This window comes from Rhinopithecus bieti, unplaced genomic scaffold (assembly GCF_001698545.2).
Source record: "Rhinopithecus bieti isolate Rb0 unplaced genomic scaffold, ASM169854v2 scaffold_973, whole genome shotgun sequence".
NCBI lineage: Eukaryota > Metazoa > Chordata > Mammalia > Primates > Cercopithecidae > Rhinopithecus > Rhinopithecus bieti.
This window is the reverse complement of record NW_016803205.1, coordinates 256139-276271: the sequence shown is the minus strand read 5'-3', so window position 1 is coordinate 276271 and position 20133 is coordinate 256139. Positions and strand designations below refer to the sequence as shown.

At 36.5% G+C, this 20133-nt stretch overlaps 1 protein-coding gene across 2 annotated transcripts in view; it reads right to left on the bottom strand.

Moving 5' to 3' along the window:
* Positions 1-20133, bottom strand: part of TNNI3K (TNNI3 interacting kinase) — a 344598-nt gene that overhangs the window by 97731 nt on the left and 226734 nt on the right. For both annotated transcript variants that reach the window (XM_017868932.1, XM_017868921.1), the window contains 3 exons: positions 8378-8430; positions 8006-8058; positions 4920-5052 (listed from right to left, as the gene is read on the bottom strand). In XM_017868932.1, the coding sequence (XP_017724421.1) occupies positions 4920-5052; positions 8006-8058; positions 8378-8430 (239 nt within the window). The remainder of the gene's footprint in view (positions 1-4919; positions 5053-8005; positions 8059-8377; positions 8431-20133) is intronic.

Sequence of the window (20133 nt, the reverse complement as noted above, 5' to 3'; positions counted from 1 at the left end):
CTTAGGATTGTCTTGGCTATATGGGCTCTTTTTTGGTTCCATATGATTTTTTTTTTCTAATTCTGTGAAAAATGTCAAAGGTTATTTAATAGTAATAGCATTGAATCTATAAATTACTTTGGGCAGTCTGGCCATTTTCATGATATTGATTCTTTCTCTCCATGAGCATGGAATGATTTTCCATTTGTTTGTGTCCTCTCTTATTTCTTTGATCAGTGGTTTGCAGTTCTCCTTGAGGAGGTCCTTCACTTCCCTTGTTAGTTGTTTTTCTAGGTATTTTATTTTCTTTGTAGCAATTGTGAGTGAGAGGTTCATTCACAATTTGCCTCTCTTCTTGTCTATTGTTGGTGTATAGGAATGCTTGTGATTTTTTAAACATTGATTTGTATCCTGAGACTTTGCTGACATTGCTTAAAGCTCAATAGGTTTTTGGACTGAGATGATGAGGTCTTCTTGACATAGGATCATGTCATCTGCAAACAGACAGTGTGACTTTCTCTCTTCCTATTTGAATATGTTTAATTTCTTTCACTTGGCCTGATTGTCCTGGCCAGAACTTCCAATACTATGTTGAATAGGAGTAGTGAGAGAGGGCATACTTGTCTTATGCCAATTTTCAAGGGGAATGCTTCCAGCTTTTGCCCATTCAGTATGATAATGGCTGTGGGTTTGTCATAAATGGCTCTTATTATTTTGAGGTATGTTCCATCAGTACTTAGTTTATTGAGAATTTTTAACATGAAGGGATGTTGAATTTTATCAAAGACCTTTTCTGCATCTATTGAGATATCATGAGGTTTTTGACTTTAGTTCTGTTTATGTGATGAATTGTGTTTATTGATTTGCATATGCTGAACCAGCCTTACATCATGGGGATGAAGCCAACTTGATTGTGGTGGATAAGCTTTTTGATGTGCTGCTGGATTTTGTTTGCCAGTATTTTATTGACAATTTTTGCATCAACGTTCATCAGGGATATTGGTCTGAAGTTTTCTTTTTTTGTTGTATCTCTGCAAGGTTTTGGTATCAGGATGATGCTGGTCTCGTAATATGGAATAGGGAGGAGTCCTTTTTTTTCAATTGTTTGGAATAGTTTCAGAAAATAAGGTACTAGCTCCTCTTTGTACCTCAGGTAAAATTCAGTTGAAATCCATCTGGTCCTGGGCTTTTTTTTGGTTGGTAGGCTATTTATTATTGCTTCAATTTCAGAACTTATTATTGGTCTATTCAGGGATTCAACTTCTTCCTGGTTCAGTCTTGCAGGGGTGTACATATCCAGGTATTTATCCATTTCTTCTAGATTTTCTAGTTTATTTACATAGAGGTGTTTATAGTATTCTCTGGTGGTTGTCTGTGTTTCTGTGGAGTCAGAAGTATATCCTCCTTATCATTTTTTATTATGCCTATTTGATTATTCTCTTTTCTTCTTTATTGGTCTAGCTAGTGGTCTATCTATTTTATTAAATTTTTTTAAAAAACCACCTCGTGGATTCACTGATTTTCTGAAGGGTTTTTTTGTGTCTCTATGTCCTTCAGTTCACTCTGATGTTGGTTAGTTCTTTTCTTCTGCTAGTTTTGGTGGTTGTTTTCTCTTGGTTCTCTAGTTCTTTTAGTCGTAATGTTAGGACGCCAATTTGAAATCTTTCTAGCTTTTTGATGTGGGCATTTAGTGCTATAAATTTATCTCTTAACACTGCTTTAGCTGCATCTCAGAGATTCTGGTATGTTGTCTCTTTGTTCTCATTGGTTTCAAGGAAATTCTTGATCTCTGCCTTAATTTCACTTTTTTACCCAGGATTCATTCAGGAGCAGGTTGTTCAATTTTCATGTAGTTGTGTGATTTTTAGTGAGTTTCTTAATCTTAAATTCTAATTTGATTGTGCTGTGGCCTTAGAGACTGTTTGTTATGATTTCAGTTCTTTTGCATTGGCTTACGAGTGTTTTACTTCCAATTAGGACATTGATGTTTTTAAGAGTAATATTTACAATAGCATCAAGAGACACAAAATAAATAGAGATAAGTATAATGAAAATTATGCAAGGTTTGTATGCTAAAATATGTAATATATGAAATTTAAGAAGATCTAAGTGAAGATAGAGATAAACCATGTTTATTGAGGAGAAGACTAACATGGTTAAGATGTTCATTCTTTCCAAATTGATGTAATAATTCAATGCAATCGAATCAAATTCCAACAAGCTTTTTATAGGAATATAGACAAGCCAATTCTAAAATTTATATGGAAAAGCAAAAAAACTAAATGGCCAGAACCTTTTTAACAAAGAAGAACAAAGTTGGAGGATTCACATTACTTAATTACATGACTTATTATAACATAGTAAGATAGTGTGGTATTGATTTAAGGGTAGACACATGATCAACGAAACAGAATAGAGTTGGAAATAAATGCATACATACATGGTCAACTGATTTTGAAAAATATATCAAAATAATTTAATAAGAAAGAATATTTTTGAAAAATTATGCCAAAAAATTGGACATCTATATGAAAAAAACAAATGAACAAACCAAAGAATAACAAATTCAACCCAAACTGGGTACTTTAAAAAAATAAGAACTCAAAATAGATCTTATAAATATAAAACCTAAACCTGCAAGACTTCTATAAAAAAATAGGAGGAAGTTTTATGGCTTTGAGTAAGGCAAAATATTTTAGATAGGATACAAATTGATTTAAAATTTTGGTAAGATGGATTTCATTGACATTAAAAACATCTGCTCTTTGAAAGACGTTGCTCAGAATACAAAAAGGCAAGCCACATATTACAGGAAAATCTTTGCAAAACATGTAGCAGGTAAAGTCCTTTTCCCTATAATCCCTATAATCTAAGAAGTCTTACAACTAAATGATGAGACTTTTTAAACAAACATTTCACAAAAGAAATATGGATACCAAATAAGCACGTAATCCATCTGTTACTCATTCATCCAATGGAAATGAAAACAACCACACAAAGGCCTCAATTATTTGAGCAGATTTATTCTTAATTTCTCTAAAATGAGAAGAACTTAAATGGTCATGAACTTCTGTATGCATAAACAAATCATGGTACATCTATAATATGAAATATTACACAGGAATGAAAAAGAATAAATTACTGATAAATACAGCAACATGATTCCATTTATATGACATTGGTATGTACGCAAGCTTATCCGGACAGAAATGAGCTCATTGGTTGCCAAGGGCTGGAGGTGTGGGAAGTGGATTGATTCCAAACAGGCACTGGGAACTTTTTGGAGTGATGGAAATGTTCTACATCTTGATTGCAGTTGTGGTTATACAGCTGTATATATTTATTAAAACTCATTGAACTGTTAACCTAGCAAGGTAAATTCTACTGCATATATATTATACCTAAATAAACCTGATTTTTAAAAAGACTATTGCAGTGGTTTAAATGAAAGACGGCTTGGGCTAGGATGGTGGTGGATGATGGTAAGTGGTAGAGAAACCCATGTATTAGAAGGTAAAATCAACAGGGCCAGGTTAATGGACTGACACAGGGGATGAGGCAAAAGGAGTTGTATTTCTTTCTTATGAAAAAACGCCACAGTACATTTAAAATTATAATCAGTTTTCTGTATATCCATCAATCTTATCAGGATGCAACTCTAAGAGGTAGAGAGAAGGAAGGACATCAGAACAAGACCTTACAAATGGCAATGTTGTTTCAGCTCAAAATAGAGTCCACACATCCACACTATAATAAGGGCTAAGTCTAATTTAAAACTATAGAAAATATGTAGAGAAAAATTAGGACAATTACATCATCATTATGCTTAACAAACTATGCACAGAGCACATAACCTATGAAAAGCACTCTGCTATGCAGAGTGTAATTAAAAGACCATATAATAGCTTGAGGAAAAAAACTCCAAAATAGAGTATGAGATGAGATGTGGCTTCCTCTCTGTACATGAGACTCATAAATATGTTGATGTTGGTCAAGACTTTTAACTTGTTAAAAGGGATGTTTAAGTAACATCTCTTTTGACTTTATCCTTCTTATATATTGTTACAGGGTGGCCATTAGGAGATTACAATATAATTATTTAAACATTACTTATGATTACATATGACAACTACTTTACAAGTGTGCTAAGTTTTAGGGATGCAAAGTCCTTAAGGAGATTTGTCTAGTGTGATAAGATATGAAAGCAATCCAAATGCAATTGAGAGATAGATGCAAATGAAGTTTACTTTAAACCTAAAATATGTGTCTATTTTACCTGTGATTAGATTCCTCACCTTCACTTTCTACAGGTAAGCAAAGCATAATGTGTATCATCAATGAAAGCCAGACTCACTGCATGCTCCATTTTTAGAATGTATCTATATATATATAGATAGATATAGATACATATATATAGATAGATACATATATAGACACATACACACACACACACACACACACACACACATAATACAAAAATGTTAGGAAAACCAATCTTCTTTTTTATGATGTGAGATAAGCAGAGAGCAGCCCTAATAGGTTATTTCTGTGTTACTGCTTTCTTGTCCCTATATACATGTTAAAAGGGCAATTCTAAAATCTAATCTCAAAAAATAAATATCACATTGTCCACCTTATTTGCCCTCACATGCCACATGATCATAATTATTTGCTTGTTTTATTAGCAATCAATAAGTCAAGTCCTAAACTTTAATATATATTTATAACTGCATTTCTGTGTGTCTGGGTCTGAAATCACGGTTAAGTCATTAAATTTTCTGGGTTGGGCACACACCTTAAAACAATCTGAGATTGTTTGCTTACTTCCTCTTTTGCCATCTCACTGAGAATAGTCATTTTGTGAAAAAAATATTTCTTGAAGTTATAAAAATCCAGTGAACTTTGTCAAACAGGAAAACTTCAATTGCATCGTGTCTTACCTGGCTTGAGATGAGCGAATGGAATTTCGCCAGTGAGAATTTCCCACAGACACAGAGCGTAGCTGAAGACGTCTGCTTTGATGGTGTACCGAGTGCACTGCGTGAACACCTCAGGAGCCATCCAACGGAGGTTCTGCACACCAAGAAACATCCACAAGCCATTTACCAAGTGTTTGGTTCCTCCGCTGCAGAGTAGCATTCTTCTCAGTGAGAATTGGCTGTGTTCTCCCGATGCTCTCAAAAGGCATAAATATAAATTAACATCCATACATATTGCCCTCAATGTGTACAATCAACACATTTATACATACACAGTGTGTTTACTGTGGCTGTTCAGTTCCTCAAAGGGCATTTTTTAATCATTGGAAGATCATAAAATTCATAATTCTTCCTAAAACATCACACCAGTAATTAATCATCAAGTAACTCTGCCTCTTATACAATGAGAGGCAGTATTATTTTTTAAAAATCTATAAACATCTTTCTCCCTTAGAAGCCTTCAAGGTTCAGAATAGCCAACCATGGATTCATCTAGGGACCCTATGTCTCCCTGGGAGTGAATCACACACTGTGGGAGGCACCTCCTGCAAGTCTGCAGGTTGTAATTTAGGAAGTTACTAAATTAGGCCCATAAATAGTGTGCTCATGGCTGAGGAGAGAAATGGCTCCAGAAGAGTGCCCAGAATATTCCTATGAAGTAGATTTATCACTGGCAGGATCAGGTCTGTCTTATTTTCTCTGCCCAGATGTGCTATTTATGAATGCTGTTTGTGCAATATTCTGGAAAGGAAGCCCATAAAATGTTACAAGTCCCTTCATGCAAAGTTCTAGCCTCTGTTTTGATGAGATTATGTATATTCTTTTCATTTGTGATTTCCTATTTTTCAGTTAAAAAAATTAGTTTCCATTCTGGGATGCAAATGCATAAATTCGGTTGATTTCTAGTTTAGGGCACAGAACACTGAATTTTGAGTTAGGAGATGAAAATTCTAGTTCTGGCTCTACCACTTACTGAACCGCTCTGGGAAAGTCTCATGTTTCCTGGACCTCAGATTCCTCAAGGACAAAGCACAGGAGCCACACCCTCCCAGTTCTAAATCCCCATGGCACCTTATCTTACTAATAAACTTTACTAAACACTTTTAAATGTCCATTGAAGGAAACCATGATTCTTTTATCATTCTTACCAAAATCTTGTGTGTAGTGTTGGTTGCTAATTCTTTCGAAATGTACACCTTATTTTGAAACCAAGCATAGTTACAGCTTTCCAATAATATCTTTATTCTTATTATGGTGCTCATATGCAATTTTTCTACATGAGCTTCCACATTCCAGAAAGCCTCCATTTCTATAGCAAATTATGCATTGTGTCACAACATTGTATATGTGGGAGCAGGTACACAGTATGCCCGTTTTTGCACAGAGGGGTCATAGAGTGATTAGATAACATACATAAAGCCACAGAACTAATAAGAAACAAAACAGCTTTCAAAATAAATTTCAAATTAACTCTCTTATTCTAGCAGCATAGTCTTTAAGCACAGCACTAATTTATTTATTAGCACTAATTTATTTATTTATTAGTGCTGTGCTTAAAGACTATGCTGCTAGAATAAGAGAGTTAATATTACCTGCTGTTGGTTAAATTCAATTTAATTACATTCAACAAAAGTTTATTTAATTGGAGAGTCTCAACTAACTGCTTTCTAGAAAATGTGGGGAATTTTAAAAGATGCAGTTACTCAAGATCAATCTTAGGCCAATAAAATCATAATTTCTAGGGATCAGATTCAGGCACTATGCTTAAAAAAGTTTCTAAACTTATTTTCATGTGCACCTAGGGTTGAGGACCACTAATTTAGCTGCCTCTATGTCCCATGTCTTGGATGAGCTTTGTGTCCTGCCAAAAGATCACTCATTGTTCCCACTTCCCTCACCTCATAAACTGCCACTTTCCTCCTTGAGCACCTCACTCCGGCCACGGTGACTTTGAACACACCAAGAACTTTCCTGCCCCAGGACCTCTGCACTTACTATTGCTCCCACCTGCATAGCTCTCCCCCCATGTAGGTTACTCCCATGTCAGTCCTCTTATTAAATGTTAACTTTTTCCTTCATCCTATCTAAATGGCATCCCCGTCACTCTCCATTCATTTACTCTGCTTTTATTTTTCTTCAAACACTCTTCACTGCCTGAGATAGATTTTGTTAATTTGTCCAGTATTTATCCCCTTCCAGTAGTATATTAGCTCCATAGGAACAAGAACTTAGTGGATGTTGCAAAGAATGAATAAGAAGAGAGGACTGGAGTTACAAGCCTGTTGTGATACTAGTCCAGAAAAGAAATGATGAGAATCTGAACTGAAGCAGCAGGAAATGAGAGGTTTAAGAGGTTAAGATGAACTTAAAGAAGAAAAGAAAGAGACATCCAGAAAAGGTGACTGAGTGTAAGCAGAAGCAGGAAAGGGAAGGAATGAAAAATTACTCCAGGCTTAGGTAATTAGTTATCACAAGGAGTCCAGAAAGAGAAGTCTACTTTTTTTCAGGGGGAGGGATTGGGGAGAGTAAAGGAGAGGGCAGGTAATGAATTTAATTGCAGACATTTTGAGTACAATTATCCTTGCTTCAGATATTATAATTTATATTTTACTTAAACATTAATACTTGGATATACCACTTATTGCCTTACAATGTTAAAGTGGAGAACGATGAATAGTTAATAGATGCTGATGAACTACTAATTTTATAGTGAGCTCCCTATTAAATGTTAACTCCACTATAAGTAGTTAGGTGATCTAAATATGAAATGATCCATGCCCACCACGTTCTTTTCAGTTACATTTGAAACATATTCTGTAGTATTTTACCCATAATGTTTTCCAAATACATATCTTATCTATTTCTCTAGTAGAACCTTGAGATAGTTATTTTGACAGCTTACTAAAAATAAAAACATAAGCCATTATCCTGACACTGAGACAATGACATTTCTTCCAGTTAAAACTGTTCTCATCTTACGTCCTCTCATGCTGAGATTACACATTTTAATTGGTTTATAATTATAGGAAACACAAGCAGCAGCAAACCCCAGGTTGTTTTGTCATGTTGTCTTCATCCAGAGACTGCAGAAATCTTGATTCTGAGGGAAAGAGAAAATAAACCACGTCAAAGGAAATATCTTAAAACCAAGGTCAACGATCACAGCTAAAATTTTGAAACCTCAAGAAACTTCTGTCTTTTTCAAATTCTCACTTCCCTTCTCTTGGCTGGAGATAACAAAGAAGAAAAACTAGAAATAAATGACAGAGTTTCAAAATGTAGCGTCACTGAAATTTGAATGATTTAGGGTAGGATAGCTGTCAGTGTTCAGTGTTCAGTTTCATGGTAGAATATCAGGTGCCCAGTAGGAACAAAATAAAAATGGATGCCATTTGGGGTATTACTCATGGAAATCTCACCTCCAAAATCTGCCACCACAGCATGCCCGTCCTCATAGAGAAGAATATTGTGACTGTTAAAAAAAAAAAAAAAAAAAGGTAGACATTGAGTAAGCTTTGGTATGTCCTAATCTAATTGGTCCCTCAAAGAAGAGGACCATAGACATCATTTGTTTGCCCTAGAGACTAAATTGGCCCCAAAGTGCTAAATCAAATTTTTTTAGTTTTGCTGATTCAAAATAGCTATTTATAAAATGTAATCATGTTTATACTTTATCTAATGTTGAAGGTATAAAGAATTCCTACTTTAGACAAACCCTCTAAACTTGTCAAAAAGACCCATCAGCTGAAGATCAGTTTCCAGCTCCTTGAGGCTCATTTGCTAACACAATTGTGGTTACAAGGAAAGAGTGAAAAGCATCATGGGCCTATTAGAGTCAGAGCAAGAGAACGGGCTTGCTGGAACCCTAGGCACAAAGACAGTTCAAGATAAGGCCTGAAATGAATGTAGCAAAAGGATTCTCTATGGAAAATACCATGATCAATACATTCTAGATACAATCTCAGCACAAAGGAGTGTTTTGAGATCTGTGAAATGATGCCAGCTAAACCACTTTTTAAGGTTTTGAAGAGAATAGCATAAAGGTCACCAAAGTCCCCCTTCAACCAAGAATTCAAGTTAGATTAAGAACAGTGTCAGAGTAGATCTTAAATGCTCTCACAACACACACAAAAAGGTAGCCATATGAGGTGGATAGATATGTTAATTAGCCTGATTATGGTAATCATTTCACAGTGTATACATACGTCACATCACCTTGTACATCATATGTATAACTTTTGTTTGTTAATTATACCTCAATAAGGGCAGAAAAAAGAGTGTCCTTTTTAAGAAGTAAATCAAAGCTGAGATAGTCCAAGGAGAGGTTAGTCTTCCCCAAAATTAGTAAATTTAGTTGTGGACTATCTTACAGATATGCATATGATAGTCCAAGATTGTCTTTGAATGCTTCTTATCATATGTCTTTGATGCTCATTTCACATTTGGCTTGTAAATGAGTGTTTTCAGTATTAGGAGATTGCCACTGGATTTTTTTTAGTGCATATGGGCTATATTATATTTATTTTATAATAAATTACATAATGTTCCTTTATCCTTAATTATTTTGCTTCATGGTCAAAACATGAAAAACACCACTATTTCTTAATCTTGAGTGGGTCCAATATGATATTGAATCACTTTATATAATTGCTTTCCCACCTTGACTTGACTGTTACAAAAAAAGTTACTTTTGAACTTCTCTTGTAATTGCTACTGATTTTATCTTTGGAGTATAGATAATCTTCTTTTAAATTACAGAAAATCTAAAATACGTTAAAATCATATTTCTTGTAGTAGCGTGGTGTAGAAGTATCCCAGGATGTCAAACAAAACAGAGACCTCCAACATGATGTCTTTAACCACAAATTACTAATGAATATACATGATGAGAACGAGACTGTCCTGTCAGAGAATGCTACAGCACCAGGAGCTCTCTGGAAGTTCAAATGCAACACAAAAAGTGCATCTACACACTGTACTACTAGATACAGTGGGTTAAGAAAGGGATTAGCTTTGAAGTGGGCTTTGAAGAACAGTCAGTCTGTAAGTGTATAAATATGTGCTGAGACTTTATCATGTGCCAGGAAAATTTCTGTATACTGGAATATAGTGGTGAACAGGACAGGCAAAGACTGAATTTATACGGTAGTGTAAAGGAGATGAGGCTGGAAGAGACAACTGGGGAAATGAATTCTAGATTGGGGAAAATCTTGGCAAAGGACAAGAATTGGGAGTGTGTGTAGTATGCAATAGGAATTATACTAAAAATGTACTTATTAATCAGTGCATGCTAAAAAATAATGAGGGAATATTTGGGTGAAAGTGGTGTTGAACTGCTAGGGAATTTGAAATTAGAGAACAATTCTGGACTTGATGCAGGATGTCAGAAAGCACTAGTACAAGTTTTTATGTATATATTTTAATACTCTGAAATCACAGACTGGTATTTCCAAATAACTTTAGAATGCAGTTACCAAATGACTAAAGTGCGAAGGTAGAGTAGAAAAAAGAAAGCAGTAGAGTGGATCCATCAAAACATCTGAGAGAAGTGTCTATATCTGGGAGCAGTTTAAATATTAGAGGCTAAAAGACAATGACAACAATAACAACAACAACAAAAACAAAGATAACCTCCAAAATTCTAGCTTGACCTTCTGACTACAAAGCAATAATATACACAGTGAGAAAGAGCCAGAAAACCTGGCAACTTTTATGAATAGAATAGTGGCTTACTTGGGAGTCTGTGGAACTTGAGTCAGAGTTATGCTTGGGAAGATTAGATGCACCTGATAAACAACTATAACATTTATCATATTGAAGTCACATTCAAAGTGAACTCTTATGTTTAAAAAACAGTAACAAGTCAAATAAAACACAGGATGCAGTGACAGTTTAGGAGCCCAGGACAATGCGAGTTCACAGCAATAAATGGGTCTAAATGTCCAAAAGGATGCTATGAAAGTGACTTTGCAGAATGAGAGCAACTTAGCAAGTGCTAGAATAAAGTGAAAGTTTCTATTCACTTCAAGATAGTCTTGGATTTGTCCACTCCTTCTCTAACCACTCAGTAATAATGAAAACTAAATTGTAATACCATCTCTAAGATTCTTTCACTCATTTTTTCCCACTTTGAAGTAAGCTGTGCTTCCTATATGGAGTGAAATTCATGAAGGGGAGCAGGCAGGGATGAAGCTGAGAGAACCTGTGTCAATCAGTCACAGTGACCTAGCTTCAGTGGGCATCACACCCAGAGTCAAAGCCTCTAGAGTCAGGGAGGTTGAGTGAAGGGTCAGCAATGTCAGGTTTGAGGATACCAGGTAAGGAGAAGAGCTTGGAGCTTAAGCCAGCTAGGACAACAGAGCTGGTGCAATTATTATTAAAGATGAGTTCAAGAGTTTATTACTGAGAGATGTCATGAGCTACAAGTTTGGAGCAGTGTAAAGATTGTGGGAATGTGGAAGCAGTGACAGAGAGGGTGGCAATGCAGACAGAAGGGAGTAAATATTGAGTGAGGGTCTCCTGTGAGCAGGCACTGGTGTTTTCAACGTTTTTCCATTTCTCATGGAGCCGCTATGGAGATGGTATTAGCATACCTATTTTACAGATGGATAATTGAGGCTAGAGAGGTGAAATCAGTGTCCCTTATCATAGCTGGGAAGAGGTAGAGCCAGGATTCAGTCTCCAAAACTTTCCTGTTTTGGGAGAAGCTGATTTTCAGACCAACCATACCCAAAGGAGGAGTCAGGACTGCTATAATTAGATGTCTGGAAATAAATTCCAGAAATCTTGTTTGGGTGAAGTCAGGCCTACCAGCTAGTGCCCAAAATACCTGTTTTCAATATGTTACTGTAAGGTGACGAGACTGAAATCAATAAGCTAATTAGAAATAAATCTAATATATACCTCTGTTCCACCAAGGCAAAGCAGGCAAAGACTAACTTTCCTCCCTTCAAGAGATTGGATACTATGTCATAGGCTCTTTAAAGAAATGTAGGTAAAGGAAGCATAATCACTGCAAACAAGGAAAGTGCAATTTGACCTGGGAAGTAAGCCAGGCACATGAAGAGTGTCAACACCAGGGAGACAATCATCAGGATCAGGAGAGAGAAATAGAAGGGTGATGGGAATTCTCAGACTTCTTTTCCTTCAAAAGATCACCCAAGAGGTTTATTTACAGCCATTTGTCTTCTGTAAAATCTTGAGAGAGAAAGACAGTCCTCTGTTATATATTGTTGCAGAGTATATTCATGAGCATTGTAACATTTGTGGAAACAGCCCCATGAGTCAGATCCTTCTAATTTGAATCTGACAAATCAGAAAAATTTGATTTGATTTGACAGATGAGCAAACCTGTCAGTAGTTAGTTGAGCTAGTGCCTCAGCCCTTACCTTTGAGGTCAAGGAAAATAGTTAACTTATACTATAATATACAAACATGTACACATAAGCTGTGCACATGCATGTGTGCGCACACACACACATACATACACTTGCATCTTAAACTATCCAGAAGCATCTTTTAGGGCGAAGAGTCACTGAGGAATGCTTTTTAGATAACAGAGAGTTTGGTAAAGACAATTAAAGGAATTTAAGTAGATAAAAGTCAACAAGTCCTTTATGCTTAAGGTAATTTTTAGCATTTCTACATTTAACATTTTGATTTCATCTAAATAAATGTGATTTCTATACTCCACGCTGTTTGCTCACTTGCGATTTTGTTGTGTCAAGTGAGGCTTAAGCTCAGAAGCAAGTTGCTTAGTTCATGAGCATGCTCAGCCAACCTTGCAGTGTCAGCAGCTCAGAAGGCTTTATTGCTCCTTTTGATCACCCTGCTTTATAGGAGATATGATATGCTAGAAGCGCATTTACTAATCTGGGGACCTGAACAAATCTCTACATTTTACTGTAACTTACCTCCTTTCATCTCTTGCCCCTCAGTCTCCTTGGCTTCTTGCCCCAGATGGTAGGACTTGGGTTGAAGTTCTAGCTCAACCAATTTCTGACTCAGTTTACTGTCTCTGCTGTGAAGGCTAAGTTCTGTGCTAGAAATTACAGTGTATGCCTTCAGAAAGACAGTGTGGTCTGATTGGGAATGAAATGCAAACTGAAAGAATGATCAAGTTACATAATCTAAAATTTAAAGTGGTTTGCATTCTGAGATACCTAGAAAATAATATAGTGAATGTAAGAATTTATTATAAAAAGGATCATTAACCAAGTAGAAAAAAATAGTCTTAAGAAATATGAGGAACAGGAGGTACTACATAGAAAGAGGACCTAGAGTCAGAAGACAAATTAATACCTAGTTTTTGCTATTACCAGTGCTGTGATTTTGGCCAAATTATAACACTTTAACTTTTTGAGACTCCTTTTCTCATCTTCAAAAATTGTAAGAGGAATGAAGAAAATGAAAAAGAGATAGATGGAATTTGGTAAATTCTGAACTGCTAAATAAGTATTAGCTATTATTAATACACATAATACCTAGCTTACAGCATGTCTGTACAACTTAAGTGCAAATGCACTGTTGTAAACAATAAAGCTGTATACATTAAGTATTAAGTAATGAATCTTGGAAGCAAAGTGTCTTTCTGACTCAAAACTCACAATAGAAACAGACTTTACTGTGGAATATTTCAAGTCACTCTTAGCCCTAGAGAGTCTCTTTTCCTTCCACTCTTATTGTCTAATTCTCCAAAACTATTTCTGCTTTGATTGAATGACTGTGTTTCACCTAAAGGAATCTTTGTTCCCCTGACTGCATTGATACCACAGTATTTGGATTTGGCTGTAGCTTTGTCTTTTACCATGAAGCAAATGATTTGAGTCAATTGTTTATGTAACAGAAGTGAGTATTTATCTCTTTGAAGTGTCTGTCTTTCACAGATTACTCCACAATAATGTTCTCTTAACTTTAACAACACATGCACTTAGTGGAATACAAAATATACCTGAGGGCAAGATTTACTTCATCCAAATAAGCGATGTGAATAGAATCCATGCTCTGACCTTCAGTTCTTTCTTCCTCAGTAACACAGTTCACGTTCAGAGATGAATAAGCTGTTTGCAATGTGGTGTCTGCATATGTGTGTGTTGTGTTTAAATCTTATAAATGTTTTCTCCAGATTTCTTTTAACCAAAAGTGAATGGAAGTTAAATTCTGTTGGCTCCTTTCTACAAAATAAAATTTTCCCCAACCTCAGAACTGAATTAATTTAATGAAGTCATTATGTAAGGATCATGAGTCTTTTCATTTTAATTGCATGTATTGAAAATTTACCTAAAGCGCTCAAATGATTCATAATCAGTTGGTTATGCACTGTAGTCCAATACTAATTGTCACTATTAATCAGACTGGCCTGATTATTAGACCATTTTCCAATTCTGATTTTCTTTCAGAGCTGGACTGAAGTTCATGGTGGCCTTAGAAGGATCAAGGTGACTTGCTACTTTCACTCTGCTACCATTAGGAGTTCTTTTAAGTCACTTAAAAATTCATAAATATTAATTCATTTTTTCTGAATTACAGAGCCATGTAATTGCCTATGTCAGTCGTTACTAACAAAAACTAGTGTAAGGGCACCATGGCCAACCTCTCAGCGTCCTTATTTGAAGAGATGACAGCCCCCAGAAGTGTAGGCTTAATAACACAACTGCAATGCTTCCCAAGCTTCCTATAAGCCACTGTTTTCTGATGTATCCCTGAAGGTGATTAACTCACATGATTAAAGACACATGGCTATCGGCATGCCTGGAAGCATTCCAAGGGTTAAATCAGTGGAAGCAATTAGGCTTCATTTTCAATCTCATCACACTGTGAAAGTCATTAGTTTACAAACACATCTGCCTGACAGGCAATCATTCAAACCTGATGCTGAGGAGTCCTGGTCTTCCGATCTGCTGGCTGCCACAATTTGCCCTTAGAGCTATGTGATAGCTCAGGACTCTCTTCCTGCCACAGACCTTTCTGGGGAGTCTTACCTTGGTGACCTTCAGAATAGGCAACTACATTTTTCTCTTCTCTTGAGTCTTTCTTGAAAACCCCTCATGAACTTTTGGCAGCTGCCACTGCCAAACTCAGTGGGATACCTGAACATAAGACTCCCATACACTGAACTGATTCCAATTTGTTTCAAGGTGCTGACTAGACCCTTGAAGTGCAATTCACATCCACTTACTTTGGATCTTTGTACCCTTTCCTAAAAAACTCTTCCAAGTCATCTAGATCAGTTCCTTGTAGTCGCAAATATAGTCTCATATGCTTCCTATTTTGGTCTTTTTCTTATCTGATTCTATCTATCTATCTATCTATCTATCTATCTATCTATCTATCTATCAATCAATCATCTACCTACCTATCTAATCTCTGCTTCTTACATAGCTACATAACAATTGTTGATCATAAAGTCATTATCTTCTTGAGGACAACTGCTGGAGGTACTGGTTTTGAGCCCCAGGATAACAGAGATAGTACCTTTGGGCTCAGGGAGATTAGTTCCTTATTCATGTATGTTATGTGGTAACTGGACTATCAGGAAATACCTGAGGCTGTTTCACAATTTGGGCTGCAGATAGAAACATGATAACAATTGTACAGTAACATGAGAAATCACATACTTTAAGTTCATAGCCAAATAAAGCCTCACCAGACATTCTGTTTTTACAGAGACAGGGTCTCACTCTGTTGCCCAGGCTGGAGTGCTGGAGTACAGTGGTGTGATCATAGCTCACTGTAACCTCAAACTCCTGGGCTCAAGCAATCCTCCCACCTCAGCCTCCTGAGTAGCAAGAACTACAGGCACACACCACCATGTTTGGCTAATTTTTGAACATTTTGCAGAAATGAGGTCTCAATACATTACCCAGGCTGGTCTTGAACTCCTGCCCTCAAGCAATCCTCTCACCTTGACTTCTCAGAGCACTGAGATTACAGGCATGAGCCCCTGCATCAGGGCACTTCACCCTACATTCTTGACACCTTCATGTACCTTGGGGCCTAACATAAACTACTTCAGGATTCCTACCATGTCCAGAAGAATTCTCCTCAAGATAAATGAAGCCTACGGAAGTCTGTTTTTTAGACTTTATCAGGGCACTCCCCTCCTTACCAAAGGCCAGAGAACCTCAAGTGTAGGCTTTCCTATTAATCTCTTTGAAGGCAGTTCTTCACTACAAATACAAACTGTAATTTTATTTTTTTATGATGCCAGAAAACAACCCTAGTTTGACTTCACATAGATTGCCTTGAAATTCCTTGTATATATCCTTGGTTCTTTAGAGGAGGCATGCAGGTGAAGAGCCATGTTGACCATTCAATAGCTCCCAATACTCATCCAGGAATAGCAATATACAGATCTTAAACATAATCTAGGTTAGAGAAAAGGAATTTACCAAAGCCCCGATCATGACTTATAAACATGGAAAGCCTAATTTCAGTGAACTCTTGGAAACCATGGAAACTGAAAACTCCAATAAATGCAAAGGATTGTAGAACCTTGATTTTTCCTAAAACAAACTTCAGCCTGTCAGTAGAAGTATATTTGAAGGCTTACCTCTAAAGCTAGTGGATTTGTCCCATTGCCAGTGGGATTGAAGAGGTGGATTATAAGATTTGTATTGTGGTTAAACCCATTTATTGAGGGTATTGTGGAAAAAAAACTCATACTCTTCACTTACTATTTGCTCAACACCATAAAAAGCAAGTGGAAGAATGATAATGACTGAATAAATCTAACCACATACATGCATGATATTGATTCTGAGGTTTCTATGAGCAAGTGCTCTAGAATAAACAAGCAAATATAATTTTCATTTCTATGTATGGTTACAGTCATTTCTTATTCATTTTGGCTTGGTATAATCTTTTGAAGAATCTTAGGTATGCAAACTGCAAAATGTAACATTTTTGAATGCTGAAGTGACAATCAAGGTAACAACACGAGAGATGACAGCTATGAATTCATTACATATAATTTGTTTTTTTTTTAATTTAAAATTAAGAAAGGGAGAAAGGATATTGGAACAAAATTGGTAATTTTTCTTCATAGGGACTAACATTTCTCTAGTGCATTGGTACTGTGGATGAGCAGAGGTTTTTGAATTCTAACAATTGGTTGTGAAACTTGTATTTGGTGGTCACAGGTGAACAGTGTGGGAGATTTTTTCCCATAAAGCATACAGTCAAAACTTTAGAGAACAAAGAAGATGGCAAAAGATATGTGACATTTAAGTATGAAAAGGTAATAATTAGCTAGCCTGATTACTGAAATAAAGTCATCAAGCCAAAAAAAATCAAAAAAGTTTCCAACTTTTGCTCTTTAAGTATTACCGAAATACTGCTGCCTAGCCACCTTTCTGAATATTCAGTTTTGAATATACTAAAAATTACAAAGTCCCTACGCAATCCCTACTCTGTACATAAGCCCTAAAATGCACTGGACATTTGCATGTGATGAACAAACACAATTCTTCCAAACCAAAGGACAGGCAGGAAAACAATATGAAAGTCTACATAGCATAAATGTAGCAGACAGAGAAAAAGGAGATACAGCAAGCAATATTTTAGAATTGAAAGGAAAAGATCATTAAATGATCCCTTATTCTATGAAGGAAGAATGTGAAGAGATGTTTTTCCCCCCAAGGCCACCCAATGAATCATTTGACTAATAACTCTTCTTTTTCCTATATTACTTAGTCTTTTTCCCCTGAACTGAGGATCTAAGCATGTCTCCAGCCTATGTGAAGTGTGGAGATACAGATGCTAAAGGCACTAACTACAGGGTATCCATTTGTACAAAATTGTTACTGTATTCTTCTCACTCACATTTAAGAAACCAAGTCCAAGAATAACTCTTTGGCAATGTGCCAGGGACCTTCTGCGCACCTATTCAACACCCAGACATAAAAGGTCTGTTAATACTCTCCATCTCTGCATGTTAAAATTCAATCCTAGACACTAGTGGGTAAGTGAGGGAAACAAAACAAGGCCAGGGAGAGGAGAGATTAAAGGAAAAATTATATGAAAGATGAGTAAGAGAAAAAAAAGATGCCATTGACATTTTGTGTGCCAAGTTTCCTGTTAGAAGACCCTGGTGTAGGTGTATCATGTGTCAAGCAGAGGAGGGCTGAGCTTAAAAATAACAGCTGTGAGGAGAGCTGGGTTTTATCAACAAACAAGGTTTTCTGTATTAAGAAGAGAAGCCTCAGACTTGGGCAACTCCAATAGAGCAGGCGAGACAGCTCTATCTCTGACGAGCGGAGGCTTTGCTCCTGCAGAGCCTGACCTCTAAGGAGTCTTTTCTTCTAACCTCTCAGAAGGAGCCACAAATGAGTGTTTTAAAAAGTATGACTTCAGGGGAATGTTTGCAGTTCCTTGCAAAGCAAGGATTTGTTGGTAACTCAAGAAAGGAAACTGCTTTTACCTACTGGACTAATCTGAAACTATAGCTTTTACTATGGTATCTCCATCTCCCCTTAGTGAACACAGGGAAACTAAATGCCCATGTGTCTGCAAAAGGGCAGGTTAAAAATGTATTTAGTCCCATATGCCTTCCATCAAGGACACTTTGAAAATTCACAAGAAATGAACATATCTTTTTTTTTTAAACTCACTGAACCATTCAGCGTCTCCTCAGTTGCTCAGAAGAGAAGCTGTTTATTTTTTTCAAGACACCAGATAGTCCATCCCTGTGAGCTAGAAGTATTAGTCACAGGAATGTAAGTTATCAACCATGACGGTTTAGGGCTATTTTAGCTCTAACCCTTCATCAATGCTATGTGACTGTCCCCAGAATACCCTCTAGCTCCTTCTTGCTTCTCTCCTTCCCTTTGTTCATGGTGCCTCCTCCAAGTTTGAATTTGCTTCCAACTTTTTTTCTAAATAAATATCCCCATATTTCAGGACCCTGCTTGATAATTTCTTCTCATACCGGCTTTCATAGCATCTGTTTCCAATAAGGTTATAAGCTCTACCAAAACAAGAACCATGCCAGGAGAGTTATTGGTAACCAGTGAATTCATACTGAATTAAAATGTATTCCTGACACTGGCGGAGTAAAGGGCAAGAAAGAATCAGAAGAATGGGAGAATTTTATGGGGTGGTTATATTTAGCAGCAACTTTCCCTAGAATTGAATTCTTATCAGACCAAATTGTTGTTTCATATTTTTTATAAATATCCAATTTGTGACTTAATTTTCCCCTTTTCTTTAGTGTTACTCCAGGAAAATTCTTATCTATAGATTTTCTACATATTTAACATTTACTCAATAAATATTTATGAAATATTTATTTGACTTTTACTACATTGCTGGATATTGTGCAGGACACAGCTTTCCAACAAGCTCACCTTTCCAGTTCAGATGAGGAAATGAGCTGACTAAACACTCTTCACTTTATCCCTCTAATCATTGACTGCCATGCCTAAGCCAGGCCCCTCTGTCTGAAGTTCTACTCACACCAATGACTCCTGCCTCATGACCTTCCTGACCAACATGTTCCTCGTCCTTATTTTAAAACAAACTTGTCTTGCCTGTTGTTTGAATCCTTGCCCAAATATTCTAGCCTGCACCAATTGAGACTAAATGCTTATAACTATTTTCAGTTCCATACATATGGCACTTAGTATATGTTCTCTCTTCTTACTACCATTTTTCTCTTTACACATATCTCATATTTCTCCAGGTAGATTAAAAGTATTCTTAAGCCACTTTGTATAATTTGTCCCTATCCGAGCAAACTATAGCAGCTCAAGAAACACTATGGTTGTGAAAATCAATATAGTTACTGATATAACATCTTGACTCTTCAAAGTAACCTTCTGAGAAACATTCTATGTCTCTCTCTCTCTCTCTTTTTTTTTTTTTGAGATGGACTCTCACTCTGTCATCCAGGTTGGAGCACAGTGGTAAGATCTCTCAACTCATTGCAGCCTCCGCCTCCTGGGTTCAAGTGATTCTTTTGCCTCAGCCTCTCAAGAAGTGGGGATTTCAGGTGCCTGCCACCATGCCTGGCTAATTTTTATATTTTTATTAGAGATGGGGTTTCACCATGTTGGCCAGGCTGGTCTCAAACTCCTGACCTCAAGGGGTCTGCCCACCTTGGCCTCCCAAAGTGCTGGTATAACAGGTGCAAGCCTCTGTGCCCAGCCTCTATTTCTCTCTTCTTTATAATCAATAC